The sequence below is a fragment of the Artibeus jamaicensis genome, unplaced genomic scaffold, assembly GCF_021234435.1.
Source record: "Artibeus jamaicensis isolate MK-2021 breed Jamaican fruit bat unplaced genomic scaffold, CSHL_Jam_final contig_464, whole genome shotgun sequence".
NCBI lineage: Eukaryota > Metazoa > Chordata > Mammalia > Chiroptera > Phyllostomidae > Artibeus > Artibeus jamaicensis.
The window spans coordinates 17279258-17299928 of NW_026521842.1; the positions used below are offsets into that span (position 1 = coordinate 17279258).

At 34.5% G+C, this 20671-nt stretch overlaps 1 protein-coding gene across 6 annotated transcripts in view; it reads right to left on the bottom strand.

The window, feature by feature from the left end:
* NFAT5 (nuclear factor of activated T cells 5) overlaps positions 1 to 20671 on the bottom strand; it is a 132735-nt gene that overhangs the window by 16199 nt on the left and 95865 nt on the right. For 4 of the 6 annotated variants that reach the window (XM_037162539.2, XM_037162537.2, XM_037162542.2 and 1 more), the window contains 4 exons: positions 16658 to 16792; positions 16480 to 16532; positions 10366 to 10498; positions 6131 to 6214 (listed from right to left, as the gene is read on the bottom strand). In XM_037162539.2, the coding sequence (XP_037018434.2) occupies positions 6131 to 6214; positions 10366 to 10498; positions 16480 to 16532; positions 16658 to 16792 (405 nt within the window). The remainder of the gene's footprint in view (positions 1 to 6130; positions 6215 to 10365; positions 10499 to 16479; positions 16533 to 16657; positions 16793 to 20671) is intronic. The other 2 variants (XM_037162540.2, XM_037162538.2) reach the window with 1 other exon arrangement.

Genomic DNA, 20671 nt, shown 5'->3' on the forward strand with positions numbered 1-20671 from the left:
ATCCTAGAAGCAGCAAGAGCTAAGGGGACAGTCACCTACAAAGGAGTTCCCATCAGACTGTCAGCTGATTTCTCAAAAGAGACCTTACAGGCAAGAAGGGGCTGGAAAGAGGTATTCCAAGTCATGAAATCCAAAGACCTACAACCAAGATTGCTCTATCCAGCAAAGCTTTCATTTAGAATGGAAGGGCAGATAAAGTGCTTCTCAGATAAGGTCAAGTTCAAGGAGTTCACCATCACCAAGCCCTTATTATATGAAATGTTAAAGGGACTTATCTAAGAAAAAGAAGTTAAAAAAACATGAACAGTGAAAGGACAGCAAACTCAGTTATTAACAACCACATCTAAAACAAAAGCAAGCTAAAAGGACAGCTAGATCAGGAGCAGAACCATAGAAATGAAGATCTCATGGAGGGTTAGCCACAGGGGAGTGGGAGGAGAAGGTACAGAAAATAAGTAGCATAGACAGTAGATAGAAAATAGATAGGGGGGAGGGCAAGAATAGTATGGGAAATATAGAATCCAAAGAACTTGAGACACATGGTCATAAACTAAAGGGGGGAATGGTAGGGGTGGGGGGGGGTGCAGGGTAGAGGGGAATGAAGGGGGGAATAGAACAACTGTAATGGCATAATCAATAAAATAAAATTTTTTTAAAGTAAAAAAAAAAAGACTTAGTGTTGTCTTAAGCTGATCCTGTAATATTTACCAGCTATTTTTGCTTTTGAATTCTACTGGAATATGAGCTCCACAAAGGCAGAGATTTCGTTGTTGCCTGATGTATAGTAAGTAATTGATGAATATTTTTTGAATAAATGAAGAAATTAATGAATTAATCTTTCTTTACCTTTATTGTAGTCATTTTAGTTTGCTATGGATTGTTTGGTTAATTTTACAATGCAGTGTTACATATTTTCATTACTAGTATTTCTGGTCTAAAAATTTCCAATATTTAAAGACAAATTTATATTACAGTTCAATTAGAAACTGAATATAAACATCCAATGACAAATAAATGTATCGCCTATAGTTACTGCTTAACAGGTCTATACATAATTTTCCTCAAATTTTATTTACATAAAAATCCTTATTGTAGCTTTTTTTCCCTTCTGGAAAATGAGAAGAGGTAGAGTAAGCTGAGCAAGAGCCTTTTATTCCTCCTAAGGAGACCACTAAGAAACAGGTATGTCTACTGGTAGAGAAAAGCAAGAAAAGGACATTTTGTCTAATGCTCACACGAAGATATAAGTCTTTCTTCTACAGCCATTGGCAATTTAGTTTTCTGAGCCCTAGTCTGGTCTGCTTTCTGTTCTAGCTCTGCATGAACTCCAGCTGGAATCATACTGGTGCTGCCTGCAAGAGTGAAAGGTGCTGCCTGGTGTCACTAGGTGGGGATGAGGAATGCTGGACCTGCAGGAGGATAAGTATTCCTTCTGGTATATTCTGTAGTCTCCTGCTACTAATGGGCTTCTTGTTCTATCTCTGCTAATGCTGCTGGGGGTGGGGAAGCACTTGAGCGGTCTGCCTTATACCAATGGGTAGAAGGTCAAGACTGCAGAGCCTGGGCAATTCCATGTCACTAGGTGGAGGTTTGGGTCTGGCTCACTTTCTACTACTGTACCCTTGGCCTGGATCTTTTCTGCTCTTGGGTGGAGGGCTAGGAGCTGCTAGTTCTGGGTCTCTGTCTGCTCTTAGGGAAAATGATGGGGAGACACAAGGTCTGCTGGCACCACCAGTGCAGGCGGAGGGGCATGTGTGCTGCAGCCTGATATGGGGCAAGGGATGGGTTGCCCTCCCAGGTTCTGTCATTGCCATTACTGCAATTAAACTGACTGGTATATATGTGGCCTTCCTGGGTTCCACTGTTGCTGGCATATGTATGTGGCCCTCCTGAGTTCTACTGTTGGCAGATTGGGCCCACTGTTACTTGGCAGGTATGGTACATGTGGTGGGCTGACCCTCCCAAGTTCTGTTATTGCTATTACAATATGAGTGGGGGTTGGGTCAGCTGCTGTCCCTAAGTATGAGACATCCTAACAAATCTCTGTGGGCTTTCCTTTTCCTGGCCTTCTGGCCAAAGAGAGTCAACTCTCTTTATTCATTGATTGATTTACTTTTTGCCCATGACTACTGCCAGTTCAGAATTGCAGACCTCTCTGGTGCCTAATTCAGATAAATGGAGACAAAAAGAAAACCCAGGAAAGTTGGTATCATTCTTCAAGATGTGAGCTCCCTAGCTAGTCCATTTTCTTCTCTCTGTATTTCAAAGTCCTTTTTTCCCTCAAGTCCTTTTATGATTGCTGAATTATTTCCAAGGTATTTAGTAGATTTAAGAGGAATAGGGAAAAGTGAGTCTATACTTTCTTATCGCAGAACCCTTAACTGTATCTTAATAGACCTGTAAATAATATTAAATGCTTTGAGAAATGTCATCCTATCTTTTCTTCTTACATTTTCACTAGGTATTTATTGAGCCCCTACAAAGTTCCAGTATTATTCTAGGTTCTGAGGATCCAGTGATGATGACTAAGATGAAAAATCCCTGCTATGTGGAAATCACATGTTAGTGAAAGAGGAAAAAATACAAACAAGTAAAATACAAACAACCTAGGGACTGGGGAAAAAATTTGAAGCCAATTCTGAAAATTTAGAAGGTTAATAAGAGATATATTTAACCATTCCAATATCAATTTGAATTTGTAAAGAATATTGGTACTGCCCTGACAGGTGTGACTCAGTGGGTTTGGCATTGTCCTGCAAACTGAAAGGTCGCCAGTTTGATTCCCTGTCGGGGCACATGCCTGGGTTGAAGGCCAGGTCCCCTGGTTGGCGGGAGTGTGAGAAACCAATCAATGTTTCTCCTCCTCTCTTTCTCCCTCCTTCTCTAAAAATAAATAAATAAAATCTTAAAAAAAAAAATATTGGTATTTATACACTTATGCCAAACAGCTTTTAAACAGTGTTCTCTTCCATCCATGTCAAATAGTAACCTTTGAAACTAAGAATAATCTTTAGTAAGTTTATTATCAGCAAGCAGCATTTAGGTAGAATACAGATATGTATGGTTAAAATATGAATTAAGATTTATAGGGCAGGAAATAATACAGTGAAAAAATATAGAGTTTGGAGGGAAATTTAACTTGCAACTTCTGTCATAACTAGTTATATGACCTTGAGCAAATCACTTAATTTCTTTAGGCCTTGGTTTACTTACCTGTAAAATGAAATTGAACAAGATTATCTCTAGGGTTCCTCTAAGCTCCTAAACCTTTCCCAAAGTCCCAATCAGTTAGAGAAAAAGATATGCTCTCAACTATTTTTTTACACTAATCCAGTTAACCATTCCTTACAAAGCTGAAACTAAAGGAATGAACATCAATACTTTACCCCTGGGTCCTAAACCTGTATCACAGAGACTTTGAGTGGTCTATCTAGAGTTTACATTCATATATACTTGCACCTATACAGACATAGAAAACTTTCTGGAAATATTCCAAAGAAACTGTTATTAATAGTTTACACTGTATCCTTTATCTTGTCATTTTATTTGTATTACCTTTGTGTTAGGGATATATACCCAGTCAGGTAAAATTTATAAATGAATCATGAAGCTTTGGCTCTAGATTTATTGTCTCACTGAGTCCTTGTATAGTTATCCTCCCTACTCTACACTCCTCCCAAACCCTCTTCAAGGAGTTAGAAACTTACTTCAGAGTAAAAGCTTTCAATATATGACCATAATACCATTATTTTAGTTTCAAATTCTAAATCTTATTGTAATTGATGGCTATTTACAAGAACGTTACTTGAGATTAATGCCGTAACACAAACTTAAAAGTCATTTATGTTGCTCAGTCTTTATCATTAAAGTATAGCTAATTAAATATCCCAAATGGTACTTTAACATTATACTAAAGCTATGATTTCACGGAATCATAAAAATAAGCCATATGTCAAGGAAAACTCCTTATTCTAAAAGTTATTGTTTTCTAGATTGATGAATTATTTCTAATTAATGATGTTGTATTTATGAAAACTTTAAACTGTTTAAAAATAGCTGAGTTTCAATTTAATTTTTAAATATAATCTTTATTACGTTTTTTCCATTACCACTTAGTCCTCTTATACCCTCTCAATTTAATTTTTTATCTTTTTTCCCCCTCACCTGAGAATAATGTTTTTATTGGTTTTAGAGAGAGACAAAGCCGGGGGGAGGGAGGGAAGAAGGAAGGGAGGGGAGAGAGAGAGAGAGAGAGAGAGAGACAGACAGACAGAAGTATTGATAAGTTGCCTCCCATATGCGCCCTGGCCATGGATCGAACCCAAAACCCAGGTGTGTACCCTGACTGGGAATTGAACCCACACCTTTTTAATGTATGAGATAATGTTCCAACCAACTGAGCTACTGGACCAGGACAATTTGATATCTCTTCATAAAATTATTTTTATCATGATTTCAGTTGATAAAATTGTCAAAATAAGGTCTGAATTTTGAAAAAAGGATCCATTTTTTAGGCTTGTAAGATTTTGATCAATTGACTAAATAATTTTTTTACTAAAAATTAAACATAGTTTTTAAAACCTTTCAACCTTTCAGGGGTGTCCAACCTGTAGCCTGTGGACTTCATGCATCCCAAGATGGCTATGAATGCCGCTCAACACAAAATTGTGAATTTACTTAAAACATTATGAGATTTTTTGGTGAAATACATGCTGCAATGTATTTAATGTGTGGCCCAAGACAACTCTTCCAGTGTGGCCCAGAGATGCCAAAAGGATGGACACCCCTGCTTCAATTCATGTACAAAATATTTCACATTGGACTACATTAGTGGTCTATCTGCCTGATACTCTAAGAAAAGATCATTACGGATTTTTTGTAGAAAAGCACAAAGTTGTCAAAGGATAGACCATAAATGTTCTGGACTTTAAGGATTGATTAATTATGGCATTACTTATCTAATGAACATAGTTTGATTTATTTTTACTTAGAGGTGTTACTTTACACTCTGAACTAACTTTACACTTAGTTTATCCATTTTAATACAAGCAAATGAACTTGGGAAAATTATTCAACCTCTCTGGAACCTTAGCTTCCTCATCTATAAATGAGAATAATAAATTACCTAACTCATAGTTTGGAAGCTGAAATGAAATAATGCTGGTAAAAGAGTAGAGCATATTGCCTAGCATTTAATATATGTCCAATATATGTTAGCCATGGTTATCCATGGCACAGATTTGTAAATTTTCTTGTAGTTGATTCAGATAATCTTGACAATGCATAATTTCTCATTAGTCTACTTGGAAAGTGTTCATAGTCAGAAATTATAATAGCAAGCTATACTGAACACATTATATACATGAATGCTAAATTTTACTACTGACAATAGGAAAAATCCACTGTATTTGATAAAATTTATTAAGCATATTGTGATCCTTAAAATTTTTAGTATTTTTAAATTTTATAATTTAATTAAACTGATGAATTTTACGGCAGAATAATGTAAGTAAAATCTAGAGTTATAGAAATAAATCAGTGGCCTTTATGTAATTGACATCTTCATTTATAATGACACAAAAGTATCATCAAGTGTTATAGTTATATTAGAAATCTGCTAAGAAAAAAATCTACCACATTATAACATTCTGAAGATATCTTCATTATTTCTTGGGATCAGCAGGGGAGTCAATAAAGATGTCAGAGAAAGATTTACCTAAAACAAATTTTTAAAATGCTGGTTGTTCATATTTTGGTCTCTTCAGTCTCAATGTTAAGTACTAATCTTATTATTAGCAAAAAGCTTATAGTCCCATTTATGACATACATTATTGTGCTTTATATTTTTATACTTATAAAATTTTTAATATTGGGGAATATAAAACAGAAAAAAAAACACTCCACTCCAACATGCTAAAAACAAGGTGCTTATATGGTGAATGATGAGAAATACCAAGTTGGGAAACAAACCTCTGCATTCAGTGAAGTCAAACAAATATTTATTTTACAGCATGGAAAATACCCTGTTAAGTGTTACAAGTACATAAGAGAAAACAAAATAGTAAAATTTGCTAAAGAAAATATATGAGATCACCTATTTTACAATTTTTGAGAGGAAACGACTTGGTACCTTTCATGGCCTCTTCAAAAGAGCAAGGTCTTGCTGGACTAGATATTTCCTTCTTCACATTTACATTCAAAGCACCAGCTACTGCTATTAAAAAAAAGATTAATGTATGTATTTAAACTTATTCACCTTAACAAAATGCATATTCTAAAATTCTCTAATTGGAATATTTTCTCACAAAGAATCATTAAATTATTTGTTTACTACAAATTCTAAGTTGAAATGAGTTTTTTAATTACCAGCCTATGCTCTAAAATTCACCATCTCCAATTGGGCAGAAGCATATGCTCATTTATCAAAACAAAACCAACAGCATCTTAAAAAAATTCTTATTACAGTACACACATTGATAATATCTGATGAGTAGAAGAGTGATAGAAGAATTTTTAAGCTTATCAAATAAGCTGTGTAACATCAGCATGAATAAAATTCATCACCTACATAAATATATTAAAATATGAATTCAGAAATATTAGTCAATATAGCTAACTTTAAAAAACTGCTAAAAATATGGCATCTATATAGCATTATGATTATTCTTTTTGTAAAGCATTGAAAAAAATATTTGCTATTATTAATGGAGAATTGCTGTGCTATCATATCTAGTCATACTACTAAATCTAATATAACTTTAAGTTTAATGGGCCTAAGAACTGAGATCAGTTCTTATTTTTTAAAGATTTTATTTATTTTCAGCTATAGAGAGAGAGAGGGACAGAAACACTGATGTGTGAAACACACTGACTGGTGTTTTGGGGCACCTCTTGCACGTGTCCCAACAGGGGATCAGACCGGCAACCCAGGCATGTGCCCTGACTAGGAATCAAAACGGTGACCTTCTGCTTTACAGGATGATGCTCAACCAAGTGAGCCAAGCTGGTCAGGGCTGAGATCAGTTCTTGTTAATAAAGTTAAATAAATTCCAAATAAATAGGTTGTTGCCTAAAATGACTATATGATAAACTTATTTAAGTAGATTTTAATTTTAATTTTTTAATGCTTTTATTTTATATTCCTTATCTTATTCAAAATGGGAATTAAGTCAGCTTATTTTCAAGTTCTTATTCTTTTTTTTAAAGATTTTATTTATTTATTTTTGAGGGGAAAGGAAGGAGATAGGGAGAGAAATATCAATGTACGGTTGCCTCTCGTGTGTCTCCTGCTGGGAACTGGCCTGCAACCCAGGCGGGTGCCCTCACTGGGAATCAAACCGCGATCCTCTGGTTCGCAGTCCTGTGCTCAATCCACTGAGCTACACCAGCCAGAGCTTTCAAGTTCTTATTCTTGATATAGCAGTGTAAAATGATAGTTATATAAAGAGACTACAAAAAGATGGTTACTTGTGAATAAAGAGACAAAATATACACATCTCCTAACAATGAAGTTATTTATCTCAGCATGCCACACAAGAGGTTCAAAAAATGATATACAGAGAATTTAATAAAAAAGAAATCCATAGATAATTAAGCATAACATTAACTATAACAATCATAGATTTAAAAACAGAAATTAATATTTAAAAAATTAAATTTATATTTTTAAATCAAATTCTAGTCATTTTATTTTTGAACAAAAAATATAAGTATTATATCCCCCATTTCTAAAGGAATCACTGCTGAAAAGTCACTGCAAAAAAACCTAATGTGATTTCTCTATCTTAACTGACTGATGTAAATAAAATAAAATAAAGGTGCTTTAATGATTAAGCAAAGCGTCACTGACTAAATGGCAATGAAACAAAGGTTTTATAACTCTGCTAAGTATCTAAATGCCTGAGAGCATGCACATGTGATGTATTTTTGGCAGTATAGCCCCAGAGGGCTTCAGAGGGGTTTGTGATTCGCAGACAGTGCAGACCAGTTTATGTTCGCTTGAGCCCTTGCTCCAATTCTACATTTAGACCATGTATTCAAGATCCCCAAATTTTCTGCACAACACTCTTATGTGTGCAGTCTTAGGCCTATAGCATAGACAGAGCTTGGAAACCCTGGCTGGTACACCAAGGCCCTCCAGGTGTATAGCAACTAATTTATCACAATGAAATAGTGCAAATTTTCTCTAGCCAAGTCTTCCTGAAATTATATTCTCTCACATGTACACCTGAAAAGAAATCACATTTTATACAATACAAAAAAGTGAAATTATGGGAAGACTCTTTAGTTAGCTATATCATAAATGCAGAAGCTGAACAATGGATCTCATTACAAAGTTTGCATGCTGCATATTCAAATAAGGGTTTCTGAGAGCAAATGTTATCTATGATATATAAAATATAAAGGATATTTAAAAGAGTAAACCTGTATTAATAAGTACCTAAATGTGGCTAAATCTAGCCAATTGGTACAGGCTTTAAAGCAGAAGACTTAAATCTGTTTTATTTAGCAATTTATCAAAAGGAAATTTATAATAACCAGCACTTATTAAGAAATGAGAATTCTTAGTGTTGATTCTAGCATGTCAAAGTCCTGAAGTTCTTTATAATTAATCAATAAAAACAAACAACAACAAAACCTCAGATTTTCAAGACAGCAAACAATGTAAGGCTATTTCCTGACATACACATACACTTACTTCTCTTTTCCCTTCCCACACAACTGACACAGACGTTCCTTAGAAAAAAGTTCTTTTGTGTTAATTATGTCATCTTTCTCCCCACACAAATAAGCACCTTCTTACACAAAATATTCAGTGTCAATATTTAGTAACTAGCAATTACTAAAATGCTTTAACCACCATTAGCTTTAAATCAAACTTCCTTGGATTTCTGAGACTTTCCTGGAATGGAAACTATAAAATATTTGGTCTTTGAGTTTAAGCCAATTTTCTCTTCCCTATTTTCGTTAAAGCCAGTATATTATTTCTAAACTTGTCCTTTTTCTGTCTGAAATTTCTACTTGTGATCTTTTATTCTGAGATAAATACTAAGAAGATTTCATTAGTGCTACACTGCGCCATACTTCTGTGCAAACTGGTGGAAAATAATCAATGTTGTGAAATTCAGGCATGATTTAAAAAAAAAAAAAAGACAATGGTCCAACTAAGTGATAGAAAGTAATTTATCAAACCTAGTTATAAATGCCCTGGCTGGTGTAGCTCAGTGGACTGAGCGTGGGCTGCAAACCAAAGGGTTGCCAGTTCGATTCCCAGTCAGGGCACATGCCTGGGTTGTGGGCCAGGTCCCCAGTGGGGGCCACGTGAGAGGCAACCACACATTGATGTTTCCCTCTCTCTTTCTCCCTCCCTTCCCCTCTCTCTTTCTAGTAGGACTCTAAAAATAAAATAAATAAAATCTTTAAAAAACAAAACCAAAAAAAAAAACACTAGTTATAACTGTCTTAGCTACTGTTTCCATCACTTTTTGTTGCCAGAGATTTCTTTCCCTGCCACCTTTTTTTCACTTCGTACATTACTGAATCCTGAACTATTTGGGAATAATTTACAGATACCGAAAAACTGCGAATTCTGAAAATACCTGAGCCTGGAATGCAGTGAACCAATGGTAAGCATGGCAGAAATCAAGCCTAGAAATCAAATCCAATGGGAACATATGAAGAGTTTCCATTTCCAAAACGTTCTCCCTACTTCTGCCAGGAAAAGGCTTCTCTTCTTCACGCAACTAAATGAATGCAGGCAAACAACTCATAATATACTTCTTACCCAGAAGATCTAAAGATCTTCTAAACTTTTAACATTTCAATTGCTCTTATTGCTCTGGTTTCTAAAGCATCTATTTTACCTAAACGCTTAAAATTATATTTAAAATATTTATTCACCAGTAGTTTTTGATATTTTGATTATAAAGATTAGAAAATGTTACGGGCATATAACTCTATTTGTAACTTCACCTCTTATCTCTCCAAGCTTTTCTCTCACCTTTCCCAAAATGCATCCTGCAAAAAAGCCAGCCATGCTAAATTATCAGCAGTTTCCTGAAGTTGTCACTTTCACCTTTCTGTACTTTAGAGGTACTCAGTGAGTGGTAATTCTTACTACAGAGTAACCTGTATGATAACTCTGAAGAGTCTGACTTTAGAGCATAAGGCAAAAATGATCCCTTTAAAATTAAGAGTAAAAGCAGTATTTGGTGGCCATCTTCTTAGGAAATAATGCTATCTCCAAAAAATACTAGTATCAATTCATCTTAGTATACAACTTTTTCTTTTTCACTGGCTGGTCTTTTTCATATCCTTCCGAAATTAATCATTCATTTCAGTTCAGAATTTTTTATTTCAACATACCTGGGTCTGGAGTGTAAGTAAATGGCTGAACATCATGAGATCTTCCAGCATTGGTCACTACATATATTCCCACCGATACTGGCAATGTTATATGTTGGTCATGATATGGAGGAACCTTCACAATAAGATGATTCTAATTGAAAGAAAATTACAAGAGTCAGAAAAGAAGCAATATTTAAATACAAATTTTGAAATAAAAATTATACTTAAATACATTTCCTGTTAGCTATAAAGTTTAACAGTCCTACTAGAAAAAATATTTTAAAGCTCAGATTCACGGGCATCAGGACATTAACCTTAAAACTACTTTAAGATAAAATGCAACTGTTTTACAATGGCTTATAAGTTTCCCGCCATGACAACTTTATCTCATTCCCAAATCTCCCCAGATTATTTATACTCTAGCCACACTGACCTTCTCAGTCCATTCCTTTAACATACTAATTTTTTACCACAAAGCCTTTACAACTCACTGTTCTCTCCTATTGGAATATTTTTCCTTCACCTGTCCAAATGTCTACTTTCTTAACAATTTTCAGGACTTACTCAAATGTTACCTCCTTAGAGAAGCCTTCTCTTACTATCTTTGGGAACGAAGGTAGCACCCCTCCCAGTCTTAATTACATAATCTTGTTTATTTCTAAAACAGCACTTACCACCTGAAATTACTGTGATTATCTGTTTTTTTTTTTTGTCTCTCTACAAGCTCAAGAATGTTAAGTTCCATGAAAACCTAGACATTTTGTTCTTCAGTCTATCTATCCTGTTAAGCGCCTTACTCAAAATACATACAACTATATTTGTTGAATAAAACAATGAATAAATTTTGAGAAAAAAATATGCCCACCAAGCACAGTATCAGTTACCATATGTTCTGTGCAACCTAAAGTGAGATGTATTTCACAGCACAGGGCAGTTCACCGCTTGCTAATCACTTTAGTTCTCATTTAGCCAAATAAGGTTCAGTTTAGCCAAACCCCAGTAAATCAAAGTTATTTTTTGTCAGAAAAGTAGCAGAAGCATTCTTATAAGAAAAGGGAAGCGTTCATAAATGCTTCTTCACCAGCACTTACTCAAGGGTACTCAAGGGTATTACACCTTCTTGTAAGATACTATGAACCACATTAGACTTCCTCCATTCTTCCCTGGTACAATACAGTAATGGGAAGGAACATCAAGGGATGGTGATTATGCTTTTGTACTTGAGGACATTGATATGCAAGAGGCCAATGATGGCAGCTGAGGGCAAAGTGTATTTGATGATATTTTTTACTTAGATTATAGTTGGTTGACTCAGTCTAATAGAACATGTGACAAATAAGGCCAAGATCAAGGTTCCAATTTCTAAACTTAATTTGTGTCTAAGCCATCTTTCAAAACTCTCACATAGTCACATTATAAACAAAAAAATATTTGACAGCGCATACTCTATTATCACATGTCATCAAAAAATGTAACTGTACTAATCCAACTTCTAAGAAAGTGTTTTTATATCTGGCCTACCTTTGTTTTTACTCTTTGGATTAAACACTGCAACTACAACACAAAGCAGTTTAAAAGACTGCTGAATAGACGGATGTGTGAAGTATCCTCCCATTTTAAAATTATTTGGCAATCACTATAAACAAATTATTCTTCTGAATAAAAACTTGGTTTTGGTAATGAGCAACAGAATTAGTGCCAAAAAGTCAGTTACTTAAGCAAATTTACTTTGAAACCTTTTAAAAACCAAAGGGATGTATTTTGATACTAATTCTTCATATTTCTTCGGTCTGAATCTATTTTACAAGCAATTTGGATTAAAAACTAAGTAAATTGTGAATAGTGATAGAAAGTTATTTTTAAACACGACTCTCACAAATTAAGAGCAGTTAACTATTACTGAGCTAGGAGTACAGTACAGACAAAACAAGCAAAGGATTAGAGGCTTTTGGAGCAGGTACAATGTTCTCTGGGGTAAAAGGAGAACATTTGAATCTTAATTTCTTAGAAAAATCTTCTTGGATTCAAAAATAACAATTTTCTTTTTCCCAAGGGATAAACTTCTTCAGAATTTACAAGCAATGGTGCTAGATATTTTCACTCTCCTAAGAGATAATTTATCATTCCTAAATAAAACAATTTAAAAACATATAATGTCTGAACTCTCAAACCTTTGTTTAGTTTTAGTTATTCACAAAAATTCTGAAGCTCTTTTTGGTATTTCTATCAAGAACTTGTTTTCTATATTTATACTGAAAATTCCAAAAGCTTCTTCATATGTTTTTATTCTTACACTCCAAAAAATGCAATATAAACTAGAAAACTAAAGGTTGAAAAACAATAATCTATACAATTTTCTATTTTTGATACACTAATGCTTGTTTCATGCTTTTAAAAACAAGTTATTCTTAAATCAAATACCTCTGCCCGGTTCTTTTTAATACACCCGTTTTTTAGTTTCTAGTTCCCTTTTTTTTTTTAAAGATTTTATTTATTTATCTTTAGAGGGGAAGGGAAAAAGAGAGGGAGAGAAACATCAATGTATGGTTGCCTTTCATGCGTCCCCTGCTGGGAACTGGCCTGCAGGGAACTGGCCTGCAACCCCAGTATGTGCCCTGACTGGGAATCGAACCGCGATTGTCTGGTTCGCAGGCCCGTGCTCAATCTACTGAGCAACACCAGCCGGGGCTTCTAGTTCCCTTTTAAAATCATCTCCACATTTCAAGCTGTTAGCTCTCTTTCCTTTTTTAAAAAAATTGTATTTTATTGATTATGTTACTATAGTTATCCCAATTTTTCCCCCTTTGCCCTCCTCCACCCAATACCCCCATTTCCTCAGGTAATCCCCACACCACTGTTTATGCTCATGGGTGATGCATATAGGGTCTTTGGCTACTCCACTTCCTATACTGTATTTCACATCCCTATGAGTATTCTGTAATTTAACTACCAATTTGTTCTTCTTAATCCCTTCACCTTTTCACCCATTCCCCCAGAAAGGGTTGCCACCCTTTTGGCAACCATCAAAATGTTCTCTGTATCTATGCTTCTGTTCTGCTTGTTTGCTTAGTTTGTCTAGTTTGTTTGTTTTTTAGATTCATTTGTTAATAGATATATATGTATTGCCATTTTTTCGTTCATAGGTTTGATCTTTTTTCTTCTTAAATAAGCCCCTTTAATATTTCATATAATAATGGCTTGGTGATGATGAACTCCTTTAGTTTTTTTTCCCCCAGGAAGCTCTTTTATCTGCTCTTTGATTCTAAATATTTTTACTTGGTGAGTAATCTTGGTTGTAGGTCCTTCCTTTTCATGACTTTGAATATTTCTTGTCAATCCCTTCTAGCCTGCAAAGATTCTTTTGAGAAATCAGCTTTTCTCTTGCTATTTTTAAGATTCTCTCTTTACCTTTAACCATTGGCATTTTAATTATGTGTCTTGGTGTAGGCATCTTTTCTCTTGCTTTCTTTCAAAACCAACATACACACACACAGCGGTGGCAAAATTAGGGTTACAGTTGTAATACAAATATGTAATACAATTAATACATAATACAAGAATAAACTATTTCACATACAACTGTAAACTTTTTGCCCACTCCTATGTGTATATGTGTGTGTGTGTATAATGAGCAAAAAATGGCCCATAGAACTTATCTAAAATTGTTAAAATGGGAGTATATATAATGGCAATAAGCCTATCACATATTAAGGCCTTGACTAAAAGAGCCAAATGTTAAACAAAGAACTGTTTTCTCCAACTTCATTAATCTCAATTTTTGTATAACAGAAAAAGTTAAATACTTGAGTTGATTTTGGGCTTGTAAATAGCTAGCTACCACAATTATTGATAACTGCAATTTGCAAAGTAATCTTCAAATGGTCTTTTCTATTTCACCACCTTCTGAACATTTTTTAATATTATAGAGGCCTTTTCAACTTTTCTGTATAGGCCTGATATTTCTTTATAACCAGCAAGTCTCATTCCTTTTAACAGGTTTTCTGATCATTTATCCCTTTAACTGTTTAATTTTTGTGTTTTTTCTTTAATATAATCTCTAGGATTAATTCTTTATACTTCAGATACGATTCTACTCTAAATACTTCCCAGAAATCCCCTTAGGAAAAAAAATCTAGAAAGTTCTCTTTGCAAAAAATCAAAATTTTATTGAGTGCGGGCCTGCGAACCAGACAATCGCGGTACGATTCCCAGTCAGGGCACATGCCTGGGTTGCAGACCAGTTCCCTGCAGGCCAGTTCCCAGCAGGGGACGCACGAAAGGCAACCATACATTGATGTTTCTCTCACGCTCTCCTTCCCTTCCCCTCTAAAGATAAATAAATAAAATATTTTTTTAAAAATCAAAATTTTAGCCCTGGCTGGTGTAGCTCAGTGGATTGAGCGCGGGCCTGCGAACCAGACAATCGCGGTTCGATTCCCAGTCAGGGCACATGCCTGGGTTGCAGGCTGGTTCCCTGCAGGCCAGTTCCCAGCAGGGAATGCACAAAAGGCAACCATACATTAATGTTTCTCTCCCTCTCTCTGTCCCTTCCCCTCTAAAGATAAATAAATAAAATCTTTAAAAAAAAATCAAAATTTTAAAATAAACAGTAGAACCACAGAATCAATGAAGGATAGTATTGTAATTTAATTTGTTTACCTATTTGTTTGCAAAACCCCCAGGGTCTCTAGGTATAGCCACCAAATAAGGACATAACTCCTTTCCATTCTACCATATATCTTACTTTTATGATTATTATAGCTGGCATAATGCCCTGAAGAATAGTTTTTTAAAAATATAATGACCTCATGCCTCAAAAGGAAAGAAAGAAAGAAAGAAAGAAAGAAAGAAAGAAAGAAAGAAAGAAAGAAAGAAAGAAAGAAAAAAGAGAGAAAGAAAAGAGAGAAAGAAAAGAGAGAAAGAAAAGAGAGAAAGAAAAGAGAGAAAGAAAAGAGAAAGAAGGGATGGAGGGAGGGAAAAGAGAAGGGCTTCATCTTTGGGACTCTCTTAGACCTTGCTCTATGGAACCTCTCCTGCTGTTCCTGATTTGTGTCCTTTTGCTGTAATAAATCTAAAATAGTTAAGTATAGTTCTTTCCTGAATTCTGTGAATTGTTTTAGCAAGCCTGAGAGGGGAGTGGAAACCGCTGAATTTGAAGCCAACTGTTCAAAAGTGCAAGTGGCCAAGGGACCACTAAACTTGTGGCTGATGTCTGAAGGGAGAGCAGTCTTAGGAAGTATATGCCCTTTGCTTTGAGTTTGGCAATATATTGGACATAACATATTGGATGTATGATATTTAAAAATTGTATTAAATTTTTCTAAAGCACAAAGGAATAAAAATAAATAAAATACAAAGGAATTCAGAACTTTAAAAAAAAACTAGGTGCAGACTTTAATTTTTTTTGCCTTTTCTATCTCTTTGCTTGTTTTCATTTGCTTTTTAATTCCTATTAGCATTTTATGTTAAATTTTAAGCTTTGAGCGTTTTACACATTATTATGTCCCTACTTCTCTAGTCTCTATGATCCACATCTAAACATACTATTGTTTTGCATGTTTTCTATCTGGTTTTCATGTAAATTTATCCTCTTCTGCTAGTCTCAACATTTATTTGATCCTATTTGCTCTGCATATTAATTCTTAAGTCAGTTCTTCATTCTTGTTTTCAAGGTCCTTTCCTTATTATCTAAAAAACAATCCATAGTATGGGCCTACAAATACACTCTCTAATACAAATCTAACAAATTGTGCTTTTGAGTACAAAAAGGTAACAAACATAAAACAGTTGGAACATAGCATGTATTCAATAAATAAATTTCCTTTGATTTAACTAATAATAGGTTAAGATTTAAGATAATCCAAATTCCCAGAGCAAATAAATAATAGAAATGTTCCATTTATTAGCAATGGCAATTTGCTAATGCTCTTAAACTTTTTAAAATAGAGAACTCTCACTTCTAGCACCAGTGGAATAGTTCTATTTCAGTTAAAGAAATTCAAGAAACTTTAAATGACTTACATCAATCCCATATAAAGAAAAAATTTAATCTGTTAATTCAGGAAAATTTTGGAACAAAACTGAATTTCTCAGAGAGTAAACCATCAAACTATAAAAATGCTTAAATTATACCTGATGAAATAATTCCATGTCAATTTCAGCTTCTGACTTCCAAGAGTTTTCATCTGATTGAAATAAAAACAGTGGCTTACTAAAATTTTGAAAAAATTTTTACTTTTCAGTTATGACTGTATCTTTATAATAAAGTGAAATATGCAACAATATTTATACCAGTATTATGCCTACTTACCAGAAATATTTTCTTGGAAAATCACTTTAGTTCCTTTCAGAAAGTTTTTGCCAATTAAAAATACTTCTTCCTCTCCTTTCACTGAACAGCTATGCAAACTTTTCTTTAAAATTTCTGGCACTCCTGCTGGCTGAGCTGTGGGTATACATAAGCATTCCATAAAAAGAACCACCAACACTTATTTCTTACCTAAAATCAAACCTCAATTGTTGTCTTTGTTGACCTCTAAATTTGACTTCTTTTATTCTACAACTTAATTTTTACCCTAACAGAGAACAGAAAAAATAGAAAAGCCCCTATTAATTTTTAATAACTCTTGTAAGGTTTTATGGGAATGGATTAATGTCTAAGATAAGGTTTTCATTTATTATATGTCATCTTTGTTTTCTCATTACAGAAATAATAAAGTTTAAAAATATGGACTTGGTTTTGTTTTTGTCTTAAAAACATTTTTTACAACTTCAACTTAAAAACATGCTTGTTGCACAATCCTAACCTTAAAAATGTCAGTCGTGCATGCCACTGTAAGACTTCTGAGACAATGAGTGCCTCTGGGTGGTACTGGGGCTCCTTTAAGGATCTAGACCCAGGAGTCAGAAGACCTACACTAAAAGAGTACCTGAACACAGACTGTATTCAATTCAGAATAATTCTACCAGGGAAATTTCCCTGAACTGGAATACCCCGAGGTTAAAAAGAAAATGCACTTGATTTTCAATTACAAAGACCACAAACAACTATTAAAATTAACAAAGAGGTTGTTGACAAGCACCGAAGAGCCAGATCTAATGAATAAACTGTAATCAGCTAACCAACTTCCTCATGACAGGATTTCCTTAAGAACAATTAATAGGTATTGCTTAGTAAATTAGGTTCCAAACAAGTATATCATGGAAATACTGGGTTAAGCAAACTAAATGAATTTCTCAAAGCATTTCATACTCTGATGCACACTAAATATCCAAGAAGTTAGTATAGTACACAGTCTCCCCAATATAATTGAATCCCAAAACATTCTTTCTTAATGACACTTAAGAAGTAGTTTTCTACCAGAATACTTCCTAGGATACTAGTGTATGTCAGTAAATACCTTTTTAAAAAAGACTTTACTTATTTATTTTCAGAGAGAGGGCAAGGGATGGAGAAAGACAGGGAGAAAAACATAGATCAGTTGCCTCTCACACGCCCCCAACAGGACACCTGGCCCACAACCCAGGCATGTACCCTGAGTGGGAATTGAACTAGCAACCTTTCAGTGCAGGCCGATGCTCAATCTACTGAGCCACACCAGCCAAGGCAGTAAATATCTTTTAAGTTCTCAAAAAAGCTGTTCCCCTTAAGGTTAAGCACTTTGGCATAGATAGTTAACACTATGGTTTTTAAAACTAACTACTTTTTTATCCCTTACCTAAGGATTAGTTTATTGATTTTAGAGGAATGGGGAATGTAGAGTGGGGGAGAGAGTGTGAGGGTGAGAGAGGAAGAAGGAGAGAGAGAGAGGGAGAAGGAGAAGGAGAGAGGAAGGAAAAGGGAGGAGGAAGAGGAGAGAAAGGGAGGGGGAGGAGGGGGGGGGAAAGAGAGAGAGAGAGAGAAATATCAGTTGGTTGCCTCCTATATGTGCCCTGACTGGGAATCGAACCTGCAACTTTTTGGTGAGCAGGACGATCAATGCTCCAGTCAACAGAGCCACCCGACCAGAGCTGACTTTTTGTTTTTAATTAAACTTATTGGGGTAACACTGGTTAATGAAATTACACTATTTGTTGTTTTAGTAAACCCTTATAACATATACACTATAAAGGTAAACATCTATCATTTGTATTAACATCTAAATTAATGAGATATTCTAAGTTTTTAATCCTTAGATACTTACATATGTAGTAGTTAATTTATCTTTACAAGTAATGTGGGAAACTGTTATTGTAAAAATATTCACTGCCCCTCTTTCTCTAGTGGAAAGGCTGTAATTCTTGCTCTGCTCACATGGGGATTAGCCACATGACTTGTTTGAATAATGAAATATGAACTGAAGTAATGTGCTAGTTCCAAACAAAAGTTTTAAGAGCCTCACATGGTTCAACCATCTCCTTTCTTCTCCACTACAAAAATGGCAATATCCCAGATACTAGCAGCTTCTTCAGCCAGATCCCAGAGTGAAGAGAATGGACCTGCTTCCAGAAGACTGCTAATACCATCATAAAGTCAGAGAGAAGTAAAAACTGTTTTAAGCCACTAAAATTTTTTTGATTGCTTATTACTGCAGCATCATTTAGCCTCACTTACTGATACAAACAACTATCCTACCCTTATGAAATATTTAAATGGCAAATGACATTTTCAGCAATGCCTGAGAATTTAAAGAAATTCTGAATATGTGTGCGTATACACTGTCTAGAATCCTGTCCAGTACCTATAGGGTTAATGTATGAACACAGTGGAAACAGTTATTGGTCAGACACTAGCAATTACATATACTTTTAAAATAATTAATGCACTGAACTCATTTATAACTTTTTGGAGTAATAATGGAACTATATTTTAAGGGACATTCAAAATATGGTAAATAATATTTTTATTAGAAAACAATGAGATACAAAATTATATGACTATGTTGTATTAACAAAATGAGTGGAGATTCTATAACCTTTCCCTCCATTTTCAAATAGTATGTGGAAATTCCATTTCACTGATTATTATCAGAAACTTATTTCCTAGCTCATTTTTTCCTCTTATATATTAAAGGTCTGAGATGGCAAAATAAGACCCCTCTGAAGGTTTAATGTATATTTACCTCCTATACATTTGTATTTACATTACACAAAGAACTAGTCTGTTACCGTTCAAGATAATGTAACTTTAAACTTTTGACTTTAAATGGTTATTTTTATTTAAAAAGTTTAATGCTTACCTAACAGGACTGACTTCACATTAAACAGAATTAAAGTCAGGATTATTTAAGCATTAACTGTTTTAGTTTTATCTTTAAGTAATTATCTTTATCTTTCAAGCTGACTCTTGAAAGTGATCACACTACTTAAAAAATTTTAACAACAAAGCCCTGGCTGGTGTAGCTCAGTGGATTAAGCGTGGGCCTGCGAACCAGGGTATGGCAGTTCCATTCTCAGTCAGGGCACATGCCTGGGTTGCAGGCCAGTTCCCAGCAGGGGTCACACGAGAGGCAACCATACATTGATATTTCTCTCCCTATCTCCTTCCTTTCCCCTCTAAAGATAAATAAATAAAATCTTTAAAAAAAATTAACAAAAAAAAAACTAGCCATCTTTCTGGTATTATAAAAATAGTGTGTTTTTAGATGCTTTCAAATTCTGGTCTCAGAAACAAAGCTGAGCCTTGGCTGGTGTGGCACAGCTGGTTGGAACACTGTTCCATAAACCATAAACCAAAAAAGTTGCAGGTTTGAAACCTCTTCAGAGTACATGCCTAGGTTGTGGGTTCAGTACCCAGTCAGGGCATGTACCAGAGGCAACCAAATTGATGTTTCTTTCTTTCATTGATGTTTCACTCCCTCGCTTTCCCCATCCTTTCCCCTCTCTCTAAAATCAATAAGCATGGCCTTGGGTAAGGATTAAAAAAAAAAAAAAAAAAGGCAAACCTGAAAAAAAATAATGAATATGTAAATACCAAAACCAGTAAAACAAATATTTCAACCTGTCAAAAGAATTAGTAAAACATTTTAATAATGTCTGTGAAGAGAAAAAAGTTTACTCAATGTATTTTTTCCTTAAAGTTGTGATACAGACATAAGGGAAGTAGAAACTTATTAAATTCAGTCATATTTAATACAATAAGCATTAAAAGATAAAATCTAATATACTTTATTGAAGAAAGCTATGATTAATTTTGCTGTATTAAAAAATTAAGTCTTTGGGCAAGGGAGACAAAAGAAAGAAACAGGACTATATCAAACTAAAAAGTTTTTGAAGAGTAAAGAAAATCATCAATACAACAAAAAGACAACCTACTGAATGGAAGAAGAAATTGGTCAATGATATG